Consider the following 18,630-nt stretch of genomic DNA (forward strand, 5'->3'; position numbering starts at 1 on the left):
CCGTATTCTAAGCGGACGCGAACGTTGTTCTTTTCTCGTGCTTTCCCACCTTCAAGACCCACCAACACCTGCCTGCCCACATTTCGAGTTATCCTCGTCGGCTCCTGCAAGCTCGCACTCTTCTCCGCGGCGGCTACTCTCCGCTCATCCAGACTCCCGCCCCCACTGAGCCTTCTTCCTGCGATGACCGGGTAGGTGGTGGGAGACTACCACTTGCGAGCTTCCAAGGGACCTTCAAACCTGAACCGCAGGGTCAGAGCCCTCACCCCGTAGAAAAGTCAGGAGCGCCCCGGGGCCCCCATCGGAAGCTTCGTGCCTCCCCGTGGAAAGGTCGCGAGCAGGGAAGGCCTTCGTGGCCGCTGAGTCCCCTACTCCAGGGGCGGCGGCGGCTCTCAGAAAGAGCGGCCCTTCTCGTCCCTCCCCAGGTTATCGTCAGAGTGCACTTCCTTGGGGAAACAGAGGTCATTCTGTCGAGTTCCCCCTTTCTGCTGTTCTCGGAAGGGAGAAGGCTGCTAGACCCAGGCTCGCTCCCCGCTTCTCGGGAGATCCGGGAAGGCCTCTATTGCTGAACGCCGAAAACGCGGCCAGCGGCCCGATAGTCTCCCTATCGCTTTGCAAGCCGGGAGAAGTGCGTCCCTTCTCGCTTGCCTTATGCCTGGCGAAGCGGGGACCGCACTACAGTGCAGTCGCCGAAGGGGGGAACGCTCACGTACGGCTCTCGGCTTCCCAGTGAGCAGCAGTAGCTCCTGGAAAACCAACGCTAAGACTACCGGGGTCAGTATTAGCTTGTCTTAGGAGCCGGCACAGGGGGAAGGAACAACGATTCGCAAGAGCTAGGCAGCGGACCTCCTTCTTTTCTCCCCCTTGGCTGTCCTGGACCGCATGGGGCTGCGAGTGCGCACCGGGGGCCGCGGAACTTGCTCAGCCTCTGACAGCTCGGTGGGAACACCTCGGGGTGTCGAGTCCCGACTCAAGGGGCGGGACGGGGCGGGGCGAGCGCGCGCGAGCCGGGACGCGAGGAGGGAGCGCGCGAGTGAAGCCGAGCTGAGCCGAGCCGAGCCGAGCCGGGAGGTCCCTGGGAGAGGCAGGCAGAGCCCAGCCGGCCGCCTGCGGCTCAGTACCGATCCTGCCGCGTCGCCGGGCTCTGCGTACCCCTGTCTCTGCCCAGGCTCCCGCAAAACTTTTATTCTCTGGGGCCCCCGGGGTGTGTGAAGGAATTGGAACGTTCCGCCATCTCCGCGCTCCCCTGCGGCGGCGGCGACCAAGGGACCTGCATCCCTCGTCCGCCGGGCTCTGGAGCCCTGCGCCTCACCTGCTGATCGCTCCCGGGAGTCTCGAGGGGGTGCCCCCGTAGGGGCCGCGCGGGCGCCGGCGCCCCTGAACTCTCCCGCTCACCGCGGCAGACCCGCCCAGCGCAACTTTAACTTGGTTCTTCTTACCCAACCGGGGCACCCGCGGCTGCTGCTGCGGCGGCTGCTGCTACCGCCGCCGCCGCGGTCTCACAAAGGGGCTCAGGGAAGGGAGGCGGCGCGGGCGGCAGGGACGGGCCTCCGGGCCGCCGAGGCGGGGAGACAAAAGGGAAGCTGCCTCTGCTAGCGCTGCCCGCTCGGAGCCGCTTGCTCGGCTGCCTCTGGCTGAGCTCGGCGAGCCTCTCCCCCACCCTCCGGCACTGCTCCGCCTCACTCCCGGCGGGCTGTCCCCGCAGTGCTCCCGGACCCGGCGAGCCTTCGGAGCGCGCGTCGGTGGTGGTGGTTGAGGCTCTAGCGATAATAAATGATAGAGGATACAATGACTTTGCTATCTCTGCTGGGTCGCATCATGCGCTACTTCTTGCTGAGACCCGAGACGCTTTTCCTGCTGTGCATCAGCTTGGCTCTGTGGAGTTACTTCTTCCACACCGACGAGGTGAAGACCATCGTGAAGTCCAGCCGGGACGCCGTGAAGATGGTGAAGGGCAAGGTAGCCGAGATCATGCAGAACGATCGACTTGGGGGGCTTGATGTGCTCGAGGCCGAGTTTTCCAAGACCTGGGAGTTCAAGAACCACAATGTGGCGGTGTACTCCATCCAGGGCCGGAGAGACCACATGGAGGACCGCTTCGAAGTTCTCACGGATCTGGCCAACAAGACGCACCCGTCCATCTTCGGGATCTTCGACGGGCACGGGGGAGAGGTAGGAGCTACCCGGGGCTTTGTATTTGTGTCCGTGTATGCCTCGTGTGTGTGTGTGTGTGTGTGTGTGTGTGTAAACAACAGGACAGCGTGTGCGCAGCGGGAGAGGATCTGGGTGCGAGGGGCGTGGTGATGACACCACAGTGCCTGGCTGGACAAATGCGGCTCCAGTTGCCAAAAGCACTGCTGGATACAGACTTCTTGGGGCTGAGGGTCCACTTTAGGGAAAGGAGAGTCATCCACAGCATATTTGTTGCTACTTAATATGAGGTTCCCAAGGCCGGAACCCAGCAAACACTGTGCTAGTTTAGCAAGGAGAATTAATGGTATCTCCAGTGAACTTTGGTCCCAGATCCCAGTGCCCTTGTTCTAGGGTTTGAGCTGAACTAGGCACAGAGAAGTAAGACAGTGTATTTTATGCTTCATTAGGCAAAGAGGCTATATTTGCAGAGCGAGCTCATTGAGGGTGAAGGAAGCTGTGACTGCTTCCCATCGCCTTCACTCTAGGGAGGAATCCGAGGGGCAGCTCTGCGCTTCTTTCCAACTCTATCAACTTTACAAGTGCAATGGGGCCAATTGACAGGAGCGTCTCGCTGGCCGCTTGTTTTTACTAGGATCTCAGAGCGGGACCTAGATGTCCCTGGCCTTTGCAGAGGTGGCTATGCCCGCAAAGGAGGCGGTGCTTTGACCTCACCCTTGCGCCCTGGAGGGCTTGGGGGTGCAGACGTCGACCTGCTTCTAAATTCCTTTGTTTGTGGTTCATCTGGAAGCAGGAGATAGCTAGAGGCCAGTTCAATTCCCTCTCCCACATTTCTGCGGCACCCGGGTTGTGCGCTGAGGCCCAGGTTTCCTGGAGGTTAGGCAAGGGTTGGCTCTGGTCCTTGCGCATTGGCCCAGGCAAAGTGAGAGGCAAATGAGGCTCTAGCACCATGCTCCAAAGAACACTGCGCCAATCACCCCATCTCTCAATTTGGCAGTTTGTAACGGGTTCATTGCCGCATACTCTTTGTTTTCCCTTTTGGCAGCATACTTTTCTTATTCTTAACCCCTTCCTGTTTTTGATTACACCTCTCCCCTGAACTCTCATACAAGTTTTCCCCCAACTTTCTTCTCTGGCCGCTGATCTCTGGGTAGGCTGTAGGGAACTGCAGGGACTGCCATTCCTTTTCAAGCATTTGCTTGTTCTTTGGCCTTGTTTTGGGTGAACATTGAGAAAACCTTCAACTGGATATCTTATCTGCATTCCTCACCCATCACTCTGCTAATCTTTTCATGCTACTGTGCCTACCTGCCTTGTAGAACCAATTTTGCCAAGAATGACAAACTTAGTAGGAAAACTCATTTGGTAGAACTGAAATCAGTTTTTGCGATTTTCCATCTACTCTAGCTTTTTTTATATTCTGTTTTTTCAGAATGCAAGTTTCTCACTGGTTGTAAATTTGTAACCTCTTGGATAGTGTCGGGATCCCCTCCCCTTGGTCACAGAGTAAGTGAAAGATGTAAAATTAATTGAGGGAAAAGAGGCTGTGTACATGGGCAAAAACATACCTTAATGACAAACTTGCCAGTATAATGGCTGATTTGTCTTCTTGGCTTGAAGCAGACTTATCTGTATTTTCATTTTTTTGTGCCTAAATTCAATGCGAGTGAAGGAAGCTGTGATTCCTTCCTTTGTAAATCATTTAACAAGCTTATATTTATTATATATTTTTATATTAAAATTGGTGGCTGGTGATAATCTGCTTCTGGTCTTAGAAAGCACAGTTTTAATTTTATTAAATATTTGGTTGTAATAGTAATGCGGTGAAATTTTGGGTTGTGGTTGTCTGGGTGTGATGCATTGGCATAGTTTTAGCCTTGGGCTAAAAAAGTGTAAGTGATTGGGTGATTTAAATTTCTTTTTCTTTTAAGTTGGTACTGTAAAGCCTGAAAGTTGCACACCAAAACACTTTTCAGGTTGAAAAATTTCTAGTACTATCTTGTGGTAAATGTACCATCCAGAAAAGGGACACGATAAATGCTTTTATTTTGCTAAAAGTATTTTACACGTACATGGCTTGTCATTAGATTTTTTAACAACAAATGAAAAGATGATCATCGTTAGCCAAACCATGAAATACTTTCCTTTGTGCCTTACGTTAAAAAGCATGCTGTTTGCAAAATAATTGATATTATCAGTACTCTTAAAAATAGAATAATTGTTCTGTTCATAATCCCTTACCGTATGTAGCCAGTTAGTTCACTTTGGCTTTGTTTTAGGGCAAAATAAGGACAGTGCTACAAAAGGAGTTACTTAATTGCTATTGGGAGTATAACGGTGACAATATTAGGTAATTTCTCTCTTGCTTTTTCTTTATATATCATTCAAAATCCTACCATCTAATTCTTGTGTGTTGTTTAGCTCCTTTAACATTCACCAGAGGAGGGTGCCACTGTTTGATTTTAGTATAGATGATGTTAGCTCTTGTCACAAAAGAGGAAGCTTTTTCTGAACTTTCTGTTATTTATGTATATTCTATCTCTAGAATGGTATAGACGATAAATGAGGAGTTTAATTTTATTTCTAATAACTCACACTAGTAAGATAGGCCATCAAAAACTAGGGCCCGTCTGTAATTGTAGTGCTCTTTAGATGCAGAGGAGACATTACCTTGTATATCCATTTCATCTGTGTATATCCATTTCATCTGTGTATATCCATTTCCTCTGTGTATATCCATTTCATCTGTGTATATCCATTTCATCCCTCACCCTTTTTCTTTTAAGCTGAGATGCTGATAGTTGGAGAAGTTGTGACCTTCCTAAGGCTATGTGGCTAGTTCAAGGCCTTCAGTTTGTTGATCTCTATATGAAACCACTGGACAAATTGGCTTGAATATTTACCTAGATAGATGGTGCCCTGGGGATACAAGGGTGAATGAAATATAACCCCATCCTCAAAAAGTTTCAGTCTAGTGAGAGAGACAGACCTCTATACCAAGAGTTATAGTCATGGTGCACTTAGAGTGTGATGGTGACACAGAGGAGGGACATTTAAATCAGACTGGTAGGTAGGAAGGCCCAGGAAAAAACACCTTGAAGGTATTGTTTACTTCAAGATTAGAAGCATAGGTTTTGACTTGAGATCTGGCTTTGAATCTGTGCTCTGCTTTATTCTAGCTGTGACATTGGACAAGTTGCTGAAACAGCTTTATCTGGGAGTTTATTATCTAAAAAATAGGGATAATAATGCCTGTAAGGTGCGACTTCATCAGTTGTATTGTACCTTGTCTAGAGAAGTACCTAATGGAGAGAAGGATATGGAAGAGGAAAGGCCAAGAAGACCAGGAAGTCTGCAGTGCTGGGGCAGCAATATTCAAGGGAGAGAGACTCTTCCTGTGTGAGCCACAACTTTGATTGCTATGAAGATGTATGTAGTGCAGGGATAATTTATTAGGTATCCCCCAAACTCTCTATATCTCAAGGTTCTAACTTTCAGTGGACTTCTTATTACCAATTCAGGATTTCAGTTATCCAGATATTTGAGAAAACTGTGTCGTGGCTTTAGGTGTAAATTTTCTTACTAGTCAAAAGAAATATTCTCTATGATTAATTAATAAATTGGTATTCTGATTTGTACTTCAGCCTCTTATGGTTTGGGTTACCATGAGTTAGTTCTCTTGAGCATATTTAACTGTGGATTCTTTGGCAAAGATATGTCTCTGGACTTTTTATGCTGAGGACCAGACTCTGTAGGACTGTGGCTTCTTCTAGATGGATGAAATTTTAAAGAGCCTTATCTCAGTGGTCCTACAGGCCAGCTTCCTCCCTTGATTCTAACCATGATACTGTGTGTGGATGGTTCACAGTGTGTGTATGTGTCTAAAGGTATGGCGGTGATTGTTTTCTTATGTAACAAGATTCAAACAACAAAAAGGTAAAAAGGAGCTCATTATATAAGTTGATGTAGAAAGATTATTTTAAGATAAAAAATGATTTTTGTCTAGGAAAATCATTGTTTTTGTGCTTACTTGTAATTTTTATCTACAGGCAAAAGGTTTTTTTTTTTGTTTGTTTGTTTGTTTCTTTTTTTTTAATACCATCTAGAAGAAATATCACCAAATCCTTTGGCACCTCTATCAATGTTCATGGCTGAAGCCTAGCTAAAAAAATAGATTGTTATGTGCTCCATATATTCATGAGCATTACTTTATTAAAGGTCTTATGCATCTTGACAATTGACACACAGCTTGGCCAGTGGTTAAAGCCTAGAGTTCCACATTTTGCATGAGGGAGAAGCCATACTTCAAGCGCTTGCCAGGGACTGCAGTCTTTAGGCTCAGCACTTCTCATGAGAAGCTCAGAAAATAAACTGCTTATGGAGGGTTGCCTGAAGAATATATATATATAGTCTGATTCTTTAGATCAGTGGTTCTTAACTTTTCTTGAGTCATGCTGCTCTTTGAGACTGTTATGAAACTACAGACATATTCCCCAGAAAAAAAGGACTTGCATATCAAATTTTCTTTGTAGTTTCAGAGACAAGTGGATGCAAGCCTCTGGATTTCAGGTTAGTCTAGATAGAATAAAATCTGGTTTTGATGCATCTAGCTCTGCAAGGAACTGTATGTCTGAACCCCTTGCTTGGCCCTCCTGCTTTCCTGTCCATCATTTGCTTTTGTTGAATTGTTTGCTGTCATTTGCCTCTGAGGGTGGTTTAGGGGAATAGTCTCCTTAGCTCTGAGAAATCAACTACAAGAATGTTGTTGAGGAAATCATTTGTTATATTATATAGTATCATTTTAATGAGGACCAAGGGAGAAATAGTACTCTATTACCTATTTATCTTAAGGATGCCGAATTATGTAACTGATTGAGCCATCCTGGGTTTGTTGGCTGCTACAAGTATTAAGAACCAAACCTCTGACCCACCTCTAGCAAATGTGCAGACTTTTATGGAATACATTCATCTGGTACATGAACCTCACTCCTAGGACAGTTTATCTTTCCTACACTAAATTTTCCTTTATCCCATTTGTATTAGCCCGTTTTCATGCTGCTGATAAAGACATACCTAAGGCTGGGAAATTTACAAAAGAAAGAGGTTTAATGGACTTACGGTTCCACGTGGCTGGGGAAGCCTCACAGTCATGGCAGAAGGCGCGTCTCACATGGTGGCAGACAGGAGAAGAAGAGGGCTTGTGGAGGGAAACTTCCTCTTATAAAATTATCAGATCTTGTGAGACTTATTCACTATCATGAGAACAGTATGGGAAAGACCTGCCCCAATGTTTCAAATTACCTCTCACCGGGTCCCTCCCACAATATGTGTGAATTCAAGATGAGATTTGGGTGGGGACACAGCCAAACCATATCACCATTTTTCTCTTCTCTTAGATATGTCATTTTAGCTTGTATTATATGTATTTATGTAAGTTTCATTGGATCCTTCTGAAATAAGATACACTTCTTAATAAATAAATTATGACTGGCACAGTGACTGCTTTTCAGACATTATAGCTGCTGATAGTAAATGTTCGACTTTAACATTATGATGTATAAGAGGCCTAGGGATTTAATATGGACAAATGCCTTATGGTTTAAGAGAAGATTCTGATTATTTTGGTTTAAAATGGCACATTAAAGTTTCTGCAAAAAATTTTTTTTTTCAATGAAACCCTCCTTCCTATGCCTGTGCTTAAAGACCTTTTTGTACGAGAGTGTAGGAACCTGACTGCTGACCTTGCTGCATCTTCTGAACAGGTTGTTAAGAAATTCGGTTCAATTAAGCCAACATTTTCTGTAGAGTCTGGCACCTGTGAAAAGCAGTGTTGTGTTCTATGTGATGTCTAAAGATGATTCGGTGCATTCTGTGTCCTCAGGAAGCATTCTGTCTACTTGGAGAGATGACCTTTTTTTTTAAAAAAATAGCAGAGTTACAAGATGCCTGCCACCTACAAGTGTGTGATGGCTTGACTGAAGGAGCTTGGGGAATTTTAGATAATTTTGGAGAGGAACTGACATTTAATTGTATCCTAGCATTTCTGTAGACAGCGATTGGGTGGAGAAAGGCGGGGAAGATGACATTAGAGGTTGAAGAAAAAATATGGAAATGGTACAGAGGAAATAAAATGCAGGCACAGTTGGAAGAAGGCAGGTAGTCTTATTTGTCAGGAGTAGGCTTTCCCCAACAGTAATCATTCTAGAAGCTCATTTATAATTTTTTTCCTTATTCAAGTACCCTCTGTGTTTTGATATACTAAACTTATTTTTAAATTAACTGTTTTTTATTGTTAAGTTTATTTATTTGAAAAAGAAACTTCATATCAGCATTGGGAGTGGAAAAATCCATGAAATGAAATTCTTGGCCTTTAACCTGCTGAGATGCTGTCTCCATCTTGATGGAGTAGAATGATTCTAAAAAGATTTATCTCCTTGTCTCTGGTTGTCTCTAGAGTTCCTCTATCCTCCTCCCCTTGCTTTTTTTTTATGAGGAGAAAAGGTGGCTTTTAAAATTTAATTGCCAGCCATAATTTGAAGCAAGGCAGCCTACTTGCTCCCTTTGCAGGTGGAGAGCACTTCCAGTGATGCCACTTTGTGAGGAGCTCTGGTTTGGAGTATCCCTTTCACTGTGACTCGTGACAGAGAAGATTTTATTTGTATCATGCCTCCATGGGAAACATAGAGTTATGGGCAATGTTTCAGCATAAATTCCATCCTCATTTTTAATGCAGGTAAATGGGAAGAGATTATAGGAATAAAACTGATGTTTTTCTAGCTACTTTTAAAAAATAAATAATTCACAACTATGGTACTTGAACCATTATGGATAACACATTGCTTGTGACATAACTTACAATGACAAAAATGTACCAGCATTCTAGGTCCCCCTGTTGAAGAGCCATGGCCTGGGGTTTGGGATACACACAGGTGAGGAGAGTGGGAGATGCTGCTGGAACTATTGTTAGCACTAGTATTGAAGCTGTGCTGAGGAGCCTTGGCCATGTTCTGTATATATTGGAGAACTACTCTATAGGAATGGCATAAAATCCATGCTTTAGTAATCCTGCTCCTCCAAACTATGTGAAGGATTGATTTGAACTAACAAGATAGAAGTATGAGGGGAGAGGGTCAATTGGGAAGCTTGAGACAGAGCAGTGAAGATGAAACCCAGGAGTGTGGGCCATTGTTGAAAGAGAGGGAGAGGATGTGATGGGAGTGGATAACTCTTGAGGTGATAAGACTGATGTCAGGGCTTCCATAACTTTTGTTACCATTTTAGTAATTCTACTTAATGAGTGTTAAAATAAATCTACAGCAAGTCAAATATATTTTAAAGTAAACTAATTTTAAAATTATAAAATAATATGACTCCATGATAGATACTACAGAAAAGAAGAAACATTCCTCCAAATCTCATTGCCCTGTCACATCTACTGTTACATTTTTGGTGTATTGCTTGCTGGTCTTTTTGTTTGTTTGTTTCTTTTTTGGGGAGTGGGGTGGGCAGGATCTGGCTTTGTTGATGAGGCTGGATTGCAGTAGTACCATCATAGCTTACTACAGCCACAAACTCCTGGGCTCAGATGATCGTCCTGCCTCAGCCTCCTGAATAACTGGGACTATAGGCATGTGCCACTGTGCCCAGCTTTACCTTTTTTTTAAAACAGTATGCATTTTAAATATAATTTTACATAATTATAAAAATATACATATGTAGATTTAAATCTTGTTGTTTTTCTTTGTATAATTCTATAAACATACTGTCATTTTGCTCTATAATGCTTTATATTTGATTTGTTTTTTATTTATTTTAATTCTCTCTTTTTTTTTTTTTTTTTAAGATGGTGTCTTGTTCTGTCCCAGGCTGGAGTGCAATGGTGTGATCTAGGCTCACTGCAACCTCTGTCTCCTGGGTTCAAGCGATTCTCCTGTCTCAGCCTCCCGAGTAGCTGGGATTACAGGCACCCACCACCACACCCAGCTAATTTTCATATTTTTTAATAGAGACGGGGTTTCACCATGTTGGCCAGGCTGGTCATGAACTCCTGACCTCAGGCAATCCGCCCAGCTCGGCCTCCCAAAGTGCTGGGATTACAGGCATGTGCCACCGCGCCTGGCCTATTTTAATTCTTTATATTTATATTTTGAATATATTTTTTAGTGATAGAGCAATATTTTATTGAGTAGATATTTGAGAAATTACTCAACTGCTTCCTTATTGGTATACACTTAGGCTCCTCTAACTTCTTACCATTGTAAATACCATTGTAATAAATATTTTTGTGTTTCTACTGTAGTTTGGATTATTTTTCTAGGGTGGGTTTCCAGAAGTGGGATTTCTGGATCAAAGGAATGAAGGAGAAGCCACCATTACTGATGGTAATAATAATTGCTGAGATTTATTGAGTATGTATAATATGCAAGGCAGTATTTATAAAGTACTTTATATATGTTATCTAATTTTAATTCTGATGAGAGTTTATGAGGTAGGTACTATATTATCCCCCATTCTGTAGGTGTAGAAATTAAGGCACTGAGAGGTTAAGTAATTTTCCCATGGTCTCTTGCAGCTTGTGGGTGGTGAAACTAGGGTTTGAAACTGCGATTCAGACTTAGAGCTCCCTGTCTCCAAAGCCTGTACCATCAGTTTTTGGTTGAAGCCCTACAGATCTCCTAATTTGGTCAATGAAGTGCTGATAACATTGTTATGTGGACACTGCCTAGTCTTCTCGATTTGCTTAGTGGGACTTTGGTTTTCTCATATGACTGTGACAGTTGTGTCTCTGTGACAGGTGGTGGTGTTTTTGAAAACCCTATGCTGCTAACCTTGGTAGGTTGATCTTGTAATTACCTAGAAAAGTCCTGTAGTTAAAAAAGATTGGGGTCAGAAGTCAGAGCAGGTGATGCTTGACATTAAAACATCTGTTCTAATCTACCCTCCTCCTTTGCTGGCAGAACCTCTATCCCACTACAGAAAATCTGCAATATTTTTGCCTGTTGGCTCATGAAAGGCTTTCATAGAAATTATAGTGGTATTAGCATAACCAGTCACAATAAACAAAAATTACTTATGTTTTATTTTACTTCAAAGTACCAAAGGCTTGACTTTAGGATAAATATGTAGGAGTGTGGATGTGTTTGCATAATTTTACTTTATATTCAAGCTTCGACTTTTTTTTTCTTTTTCAGGATCAAAACAGTTTCCTATTACATATATTGTTAATTTTAAACAGCAAATATCATTTTCTCATTTGTTTATAATACTGAGTTGGTATGTTTAGTTTGAGTGGATGCTAATCCTGCATTTTCATTCTAGAAGGCTACTTAATACATTATTTTCTTAGCCAACCTTAAGTCAAGCCAAGCTTTGGTTATGGCTAGTTATAATCTGTTTTTACTAGAAATCTTCAAAGTCAAAGTTTAAACAAACAAAAGAAGCCATCCTTTTCAAAATAGTTAATGTAATGATCATCCCTTTTATAGCTTTGTTTTATAGTTTTAGGCCCTTCTCTGAAAAGTACAGAGCATTTTTATTAATATTTATATAGGTAAAAGTCATGCATATTGATAAACTAATATACTTTCAATAGAGTTGAAGTCTATGCTATGAAAAACTGCTTAAAAAGTGAAGATATATGATATGTTCTGGGTCTGGGTTCCCACCGAAATCTCATCTTGTATTGTAATTTCCATGTGTTGAGGGAAGGACCTCGTGGGAGGTGATTAGATCGTGGGGGGATTAGGTCATTAGATCTGGGGATTAGATCATTAGATCATTAGACCTCCTTGCTGTTCTCATGATAGTGAGTTCTCATGAGATCTGACGGTTTTATAAGGGGCTTTTCGCCTCTTTGAACTTCTCATTCTCTCTCCTGCCACTCTGTGAAGAGGTGATTTCCACTATTATTGTAAGTTTCCTGAGGCCTCCCCAGCCATGTGGAACTGTGAGTCAATTAAGTCTCTTTTCTTTGTAAATTACCCAATCTCAGGTACTTCTTCATAGCAGCGTTAAAATGGAGTAATACAATATAATATTTTACTTCTGAAAAAAAAGAAGCTACAAGTCTTGATCACTTGATCTCTCTGGAGTTTTTTTTTTTTTTTTTTTTTTTCCCCTTTCTCTGTTTCTTGAGAATAGGGCCCAATTTAATGGAACCTTAGCTGCTTCCAACCTTTCTGGAATTAAGGAGGGCCTTGATACTTGAGTCTGTTAAGATTGAGACTTAACCTACTTTCTTCCATTCCTAGAAGACAAGAGAGCTCCTGTCTGCCACTGGGCGTGGGGCTCCTGAAGGCAAGTTTGGGGCCATTGCATACCATAGTGCAAAATGTACACTGTACAGTGATACTAGGTGGAGCGACATTATTTTCTAATGCGTGCAAAACTATCTGCTCCCCAAGCTAGGCATCTATGGGTCTACAATAACTTGGAAACTTTTCTAGTTTCTACAGAAGCTAAAGGTGCCATAGCAGTAGGCTGTATTTCTGAGACTCATGGACTTTTTACCATACCATCCACCATTAGTGCCCTCCATGTCCTGCTCTTGTATGAGCAGCTGACAGATGATGATCTTTGTGTCTTAGTTTCTTTTTTTTTTTGATGTAGGATCTTACTCTGTCACCCAGGCTGGAGTGCGGTGGCACCATCTCGGTTCACTGCAAACTCCACCTCCCAGGCTCAAGTGATCCTCCCACCTCAGCCTCCCAAGTAGCTGGGACTACAGGTGTGTGCCACCATGCCTGGCTAATTTTTTGTATTTTTGGTAGAGATGGGGTTTTGCCATGTTACCCAGGCTGATATTGAACTCCTGAGCTCAGATGATCCACCCGCCTTGGCCTCCCAAAGTGCTGCGATTACAGGTGTGAGCCACTGCGCCCAGCCTGTGTGTTTTAGTTTCTAAATCAAAGACCTGTTGTCTATTGCATGTCTATAAACCTTGTGACTTCTCTGGAGTAGTAAACACTTACTTACATTTGCTTTTCAACATTAATGTTGCAAATTTTGGTCACTATAAATGTGAGCAGTGATTTAATGCCCTGTAGCAGTAAATCTTAAATATTTCAAATTGTATTTTTAAGAAGAGGGTCTATATTCAGCACTACTCTTGGAGAGCAAAGTTTTTAATCTAAAATATGGTATAAAATTTATTCTCTTAGTTATGAGATTGCAATAGGGCAGAAACTGTTTTATTCTGATAAGTGTGTACCATTTCTTTTTAATCTAGTAAGTGCTTTCATTTATCGTTTTAATTAAATGAATTAATTTTCAGTTAAATTAGTCACTGGATATTTTCTGGCCAAATAAGTCTCTTAATGACACTGTCAGGATTTTACGGAAATTGAGACATAGTAGGATCTTTGATCATAGTGTTTATCTTTTTGCTCCATAGATAATGAAGTGAATTTTCTATAACAGCTGGTTTACATAGTTATATGATAGATATGTTCCAGAGTTTGAGATTAAGAAGTTTTTACTTCTGTTTTATTTTAGCACTTAGATGTTTCCTAAATTTGTCTTTCTGAGTTTTCTCTCTAGATAGGTCTGGCAGGGATTTTTGAATTGTCATGTAATCCAAATATAGTGCCTAAGGCTTCACAGCTACATGAAATATCTATTTTTAAAGACTTTCATCAAGGAGATTCCACATTTTCCCTGGAGAATTTTTTTCACTATAATCCTTTCTCTGAAGAAATTCATCTCTATATGTGAACTAGGTCCCTTTGGTTTAAGACTATTTCTTCTAGTCTGGCTTCATCAGAGAGAGAGAAATAAAGATTAGATTGTTACCATTTTAAAACTGGTAAAACTATGATATTAATAATTTTTTCTCTTCCCCACAAATTAAATATTAACATTAAATTTATGTGAGAAGTACTCATCTCAAAAAGGGAAATTCAATGTAATTTCTACTAAAGACAGAATAGTTTCTAGATAATCAGTAGTGGCTCCTGTTTGTAAAGAGCTAGTGTGGCAATAAGGAAATGTCCTCTTACAGATCGGTTGGTTTTGTCTATTATAAGTCTCTGTTGTTAGAGACTTATGCTACAGGTGGAGTGGGTTCTAGCTGGCCACCTAGATGGTACATTATTGGGAAGTTTTTGGTTGCAAGTGACAGAAAACTCAAGTGGAAGCAGATTAAACACTGGAGACAGTTATTATCTCACATAACAAAAGACTCAAAAGAGGCTTTTGATCTAGCAGCTCAATGACTTCAAGGCTCTGGTTCAGTGTCTCAGAAATTCTCTTCAGTTTTCCCTCATGGTTGCAAGATGTGATACTCTGAGCTGCTGCATCCATCTTTGTATAACTACATCCAGAGACATGAGCAGGAAATTATATCTGTCCCATTCTTCTTTAAGCTTCAGGAAATCTCTCTATAAAGTACTTTTCACATCTTATAGGCCATAGCTGTATCACATGTTCATGCCTAAACCAATGACTTGGTCATGGGAATGTGATCAGCATGATTAGCCTTGACCCATCATAATTCATTCTGGGTCTGAGGAGGACCCCAGCCTCTGGAGGACATGACAACTTAGAAAGGCGAACAAAACTAGAATTGTATTAGCTAGGAAGAAGGAGAAGTGGAAATGGTTGTTGAGTGAGCCACATAGGTGGGAAGGGGGTTTAGAGAATGTTGCTTGTTCTGCACATTAGTAACCTCATTGGAGAATGTTGCTGTAAAGTGTATAACACTGATATGGGGGAAAATAGACTTTAGAGGACTTCAGAAAAGAGTAAACCTTCTTATTTTTGGATTGTCTTAGGGATGGTTTTATTTGGGAGCTGAGACATAAGTTTGGTATTTTAGGGCCCCATCAAGTCTTAAGAAACTACTAGTAGGTATTAGGTTGGTGCAAAAGTAATTGCAGTTTTTGCCATTAGTTTTCTAACTCAGGTTTTTTCTCTGCTGTGTGAACTAGCGATCAGGAGGGGTCTGAGTGTTTGGAGAACAACAAGGTGGGGTTTTTTTTCTCTAATATATAACTGTTCACTATAGTTAATGCTGCTGATGAATGTGGAAATATTATAGTAGTTCTTCTGTTGGCTATCCATTTTTACTTTACTATCTCCTGTTTTAGATGATGAATTTGTTGGTCAAATTCAGTAGGATTTTTGTTCTTTAATTATTAGATATTTTAAGTGTTATTTTGTTTTAAAATATTCTAATCTACTCCAGGCCAAAGAGGGGATTCCTGGGAGGGTAGGAACTTTTTGTACCCATTTCGGAGGGGGACAACCTAGCAATGGTCTAGGCTACAGTGAGAAGAGAGTGTAAAAGACTTTTTGGTAGGCCAAATGAGTGCACTTGGAGTAAATTCTGTGTATGAGGATGAAGTACTTATCCTTCTGCTGTTACTATAAACTGATTACAATGAGACCATCTTTTCATTATGTTTTCTGGTCTGATTATTGTCAATTTGTAAAAATGCTTGCTGGCTCAACTTCCTATTTAGCTTTAGTGGCATTTCTGGCAATTCATTCTCTCTCTACTTTCTTTTCTTTTCTTTTTTAAAAAGATATGCCATCATATTGACTACAGATAGTGTAATTTTGTCTCCTACTTTCTAGATAGTTGTATTTTTTGTTTTTGTTTTCTGCCTCATTTCATTAACTAGAACTAACAGAACAATATTTTTTAATACTGATGATAGTGGATGTTATCATGTTCCTGTGTTTGAGATTATTTAAAAAGTTTGAGATAAAGGGAATGTAAAAATGCCTTCAGTTTATGGATAATGGAGTAAATTTTCTTTACTGATATAGTGAAAGATGAAAACCAGTAGAAAATAAGAGCCAAAGAAGAAAGGATATTTAAAATATAGTAATATAGAGAATTAATAATCACAGAATGGACTAGAACTTATGTAGATGTAATGGTAAAAACCAGCATGCATTGATTACATAATGGGAAGAACAAATACTGTAGTTTTTTCTTTGGAGACAAGTATCATCACTAGATCCATCTGAAGGAAATGAACTAGGAAGCATTAGTCTAAACAATAGGCAGAATATCTGACTGCACAGGATAACGATTCTGTAGGTTGAAAGACCTAACCAGATATGCTCAGGGATCCTGCCCTCTGGTTTCAGAAAAGTGGGAGCTCTGGAGTCATCTTGCCCTGGCACTTCTGTTGGTTTTGGTGAAGGTCGTCCTTATTTTTTCTAGGATTTCCTGTGCATAAGATCCTTGCCCTAGTTTCTACTACCTGTCCCGTAAAGAAACAGTGGCTGCTTGTGGAGGAGTCTCATACTGAGCGAGGTTAGGTCCTGAGTTGGTATAAGAGACAAAGTCATGTCTAGTCAAAATCAATCTTGAAAGATCCCTCAAATTGCCCGTAAAGAAGAGTGTACATGATTTTGCACTTCTTACTGTGTAGAGTAATATGTAATTATAAATGTGTGATATCCAAAGTTAAAATGTATTCCAAAGAATAAAGTATATGCATGTAAAATATATTTTTATAGTGTTTTAAATGATATAGAAGAGTATTTTGAATTTGTATAAATTTGTGAATGGTACCATTTCACTACACCTTCTATGAAGTAATAGAATAAGTAATTAAGTAATATTTTGAGATTTTCAGGCAACTTTCAGGAACTTTTCTTTTTTTTTGAGACAGGTCTCACTCTGCCACCAGGCTGGAGTGCAGTGGCGAGATCTCGGCTCACTGCAATCTCTGCCTCCTGGTCTCAGGTGATCTTCCCACCACAGCCTCCTGACACACAACGACACCAGGCTGATTTTTTATTTTATTTTTTTGTAGAAATGGGGTTTCACCATGTTGCCTAGGCTGGTCTTGAACTTCTGAGCTCAAGCAATCTGCCCTCGTTGGCCTCTCAAAGTGTAGGGATTATAGTCACGAGCCACCAAGCCTGGCTCTTTTTTTTTTTTAAAGAAGAGCATATTAAATATTTCTGTGTGTGATCAGTTGGAGGAAATTTAGTCTCTTAAAGTTTCAAAGATACAAAGCAGAATAAACTTGTGACTTTGGAGTTAGGAGTAAGATTAATTCATTCCGATTATATTTTTATAGTCAGTTTTAGGAAGATAATTGTAATGCCATATTGAAAGCTTTATTTTTAATCCAAGTGCCAGCCATAGCTTTGACACCAGATGGGACTATAGAGATGGGCACTCAGCCTGGTAATTTATATTCTAAATACATGGAAAAAGTTTATATTTGCTGTTTTTTGTTGTTGTGGGTTTTTTTTTCTTATCTATGTATGGCTTGAAACCTTGGAGGATTTTATTCTCTAATGATTTCAGAAGTGAGACCAATTGGGGATTCTGACCTTTCCCCTACTTTTCTGGAACTCTTCTGAGCATCTGATATGGTACCTCCAGGCCTGACCTGTTTTTATAAATGCCTGGGCCTGGATTTGTCTAAGAGTGAGACTCACAAAGCAGCAAATAATTTTTGGAAAGGAAGCTCATATTTTTAACATGTAGGGGGACCTGAGTGTCTGCTGCTGAAGAAGTCATGGGGTAAAGAACTGGGATCCCGACAGTGGTCAGAGAAGCTCTCTATACCTTCATATTAGAGCCACAGGCCCTGCTCTGATTCATGGAACTACACAGAGACAGAAATTGTTTATCCCCAAAGGATTATGTAATGCAAACAGATTTAGACATGAAACAGTACAGGCAGGTGCATACTTGGGAAATATTGCTTAAAAGGGAATTCTTCGGTGAAAAAGACAGCTAGTTTTTACTTTCCTCTCAAAAATAGGGTGGCAATGGGAGTGCTTGGCTGGTGTTCCTCCTTTACCAAAAACAGGTCCTCACTCCTTAGCCTGCATGGTGGCTTTATGGTATAGGGATAAGGTCATCTAATACATACTTCATATTCAAATTTTGCCAATTTCTCTGGCTGTTCTTTTAAAAATATCTTTACTGAAGTATGATACATACAATAAACTGTACATGCTTAATATATGCAGTTTGATCAGTTTTGTATATACCCATGAAACCATTGTTACAATTAAGGTAGTGAACATCTCCATCACCCTCAAAAGTTTCTTGATGCTCCTTGGTAATTCGTTTCTTTTTCCATTCTCCTACCCTTCTCCTTCATCTCTAGGCAACCATTAATCAACTTTCTGTCACTATAGACTAGTTTGCATTTTGTAAAACTTTATATAAATAGAAATATGCAGTATGTAGTCTTTTTTTCTGGCCTTTTTTTTTCTCAGCACAGTTATTTTGAGATTCATCCATGTTGTTCCACTGATCAATATTTCATTCATTTTTATTGCTGAACAGTATCCCATTGTATGGATATATATCAAAATTTGTTTGTTCATTCACTTACTGGACATTTGAGTTGTTTGAGTTTTTGGCTATGAATCTTCATGTACAAGCCTTTGTATGGACGTATGCTTTCATTTCTCTTGGGTAAATATCTAGCAGAAGAATGGCTGGATTGTGTGGTAGGTGAATGTTAACTTCTTAAGAAACTGCTCAACTGTTTT

The 18,630-nt window shown here is 41.2% G+C and overlaps 1 protein-coding gene across 2 annotated transcripts in view; it reads left to right on the forward strand.

The window, feature by feature from the left end:
* The first annotated feature begins 1,001 nt into the window (after positions 1-1,001).
* PPM1L (protein phosphatase, Mg2+/Mn2+ dependent 1L) overlaps positions 1,002-18,630 on the forward strand; it is a 315,103-nt gene continuing 297,474 nt past the window's right edge. The window contains exon 1 of one of the 2 annotated variants that reach the window (XM_032173924.2): positions 1,002-2,172. In XM_032173924.2, coding sequence (XP_032029815.1) covers positions 1,774-2,172 — 399 coding nt within the window. In that variant the 5' untranslated portion in view covers positions 1,002-1,773. The remainder of the gene's footprint in view (positions 2,173-18,630) is intronic. The other variant, XM_032173927.2, reaches the window with a different exon arrangement.

The sequence above is a fragment of the Hylobates moloch genome, unplaced genomic scaffold (assembly GCF_009828535.3).
Source record: "Hylobates moloch isolate HMO894 unplaced genomic scaffold, HMol_V3 SCAFFOLD_13, whole genome shotgun sequence".
Lineage (NCBI taxonomy): Eukaryota > Metazoa > Chordata > Mammalia > Primates > Hylobatidae > Hylobates > Hylobates moloch.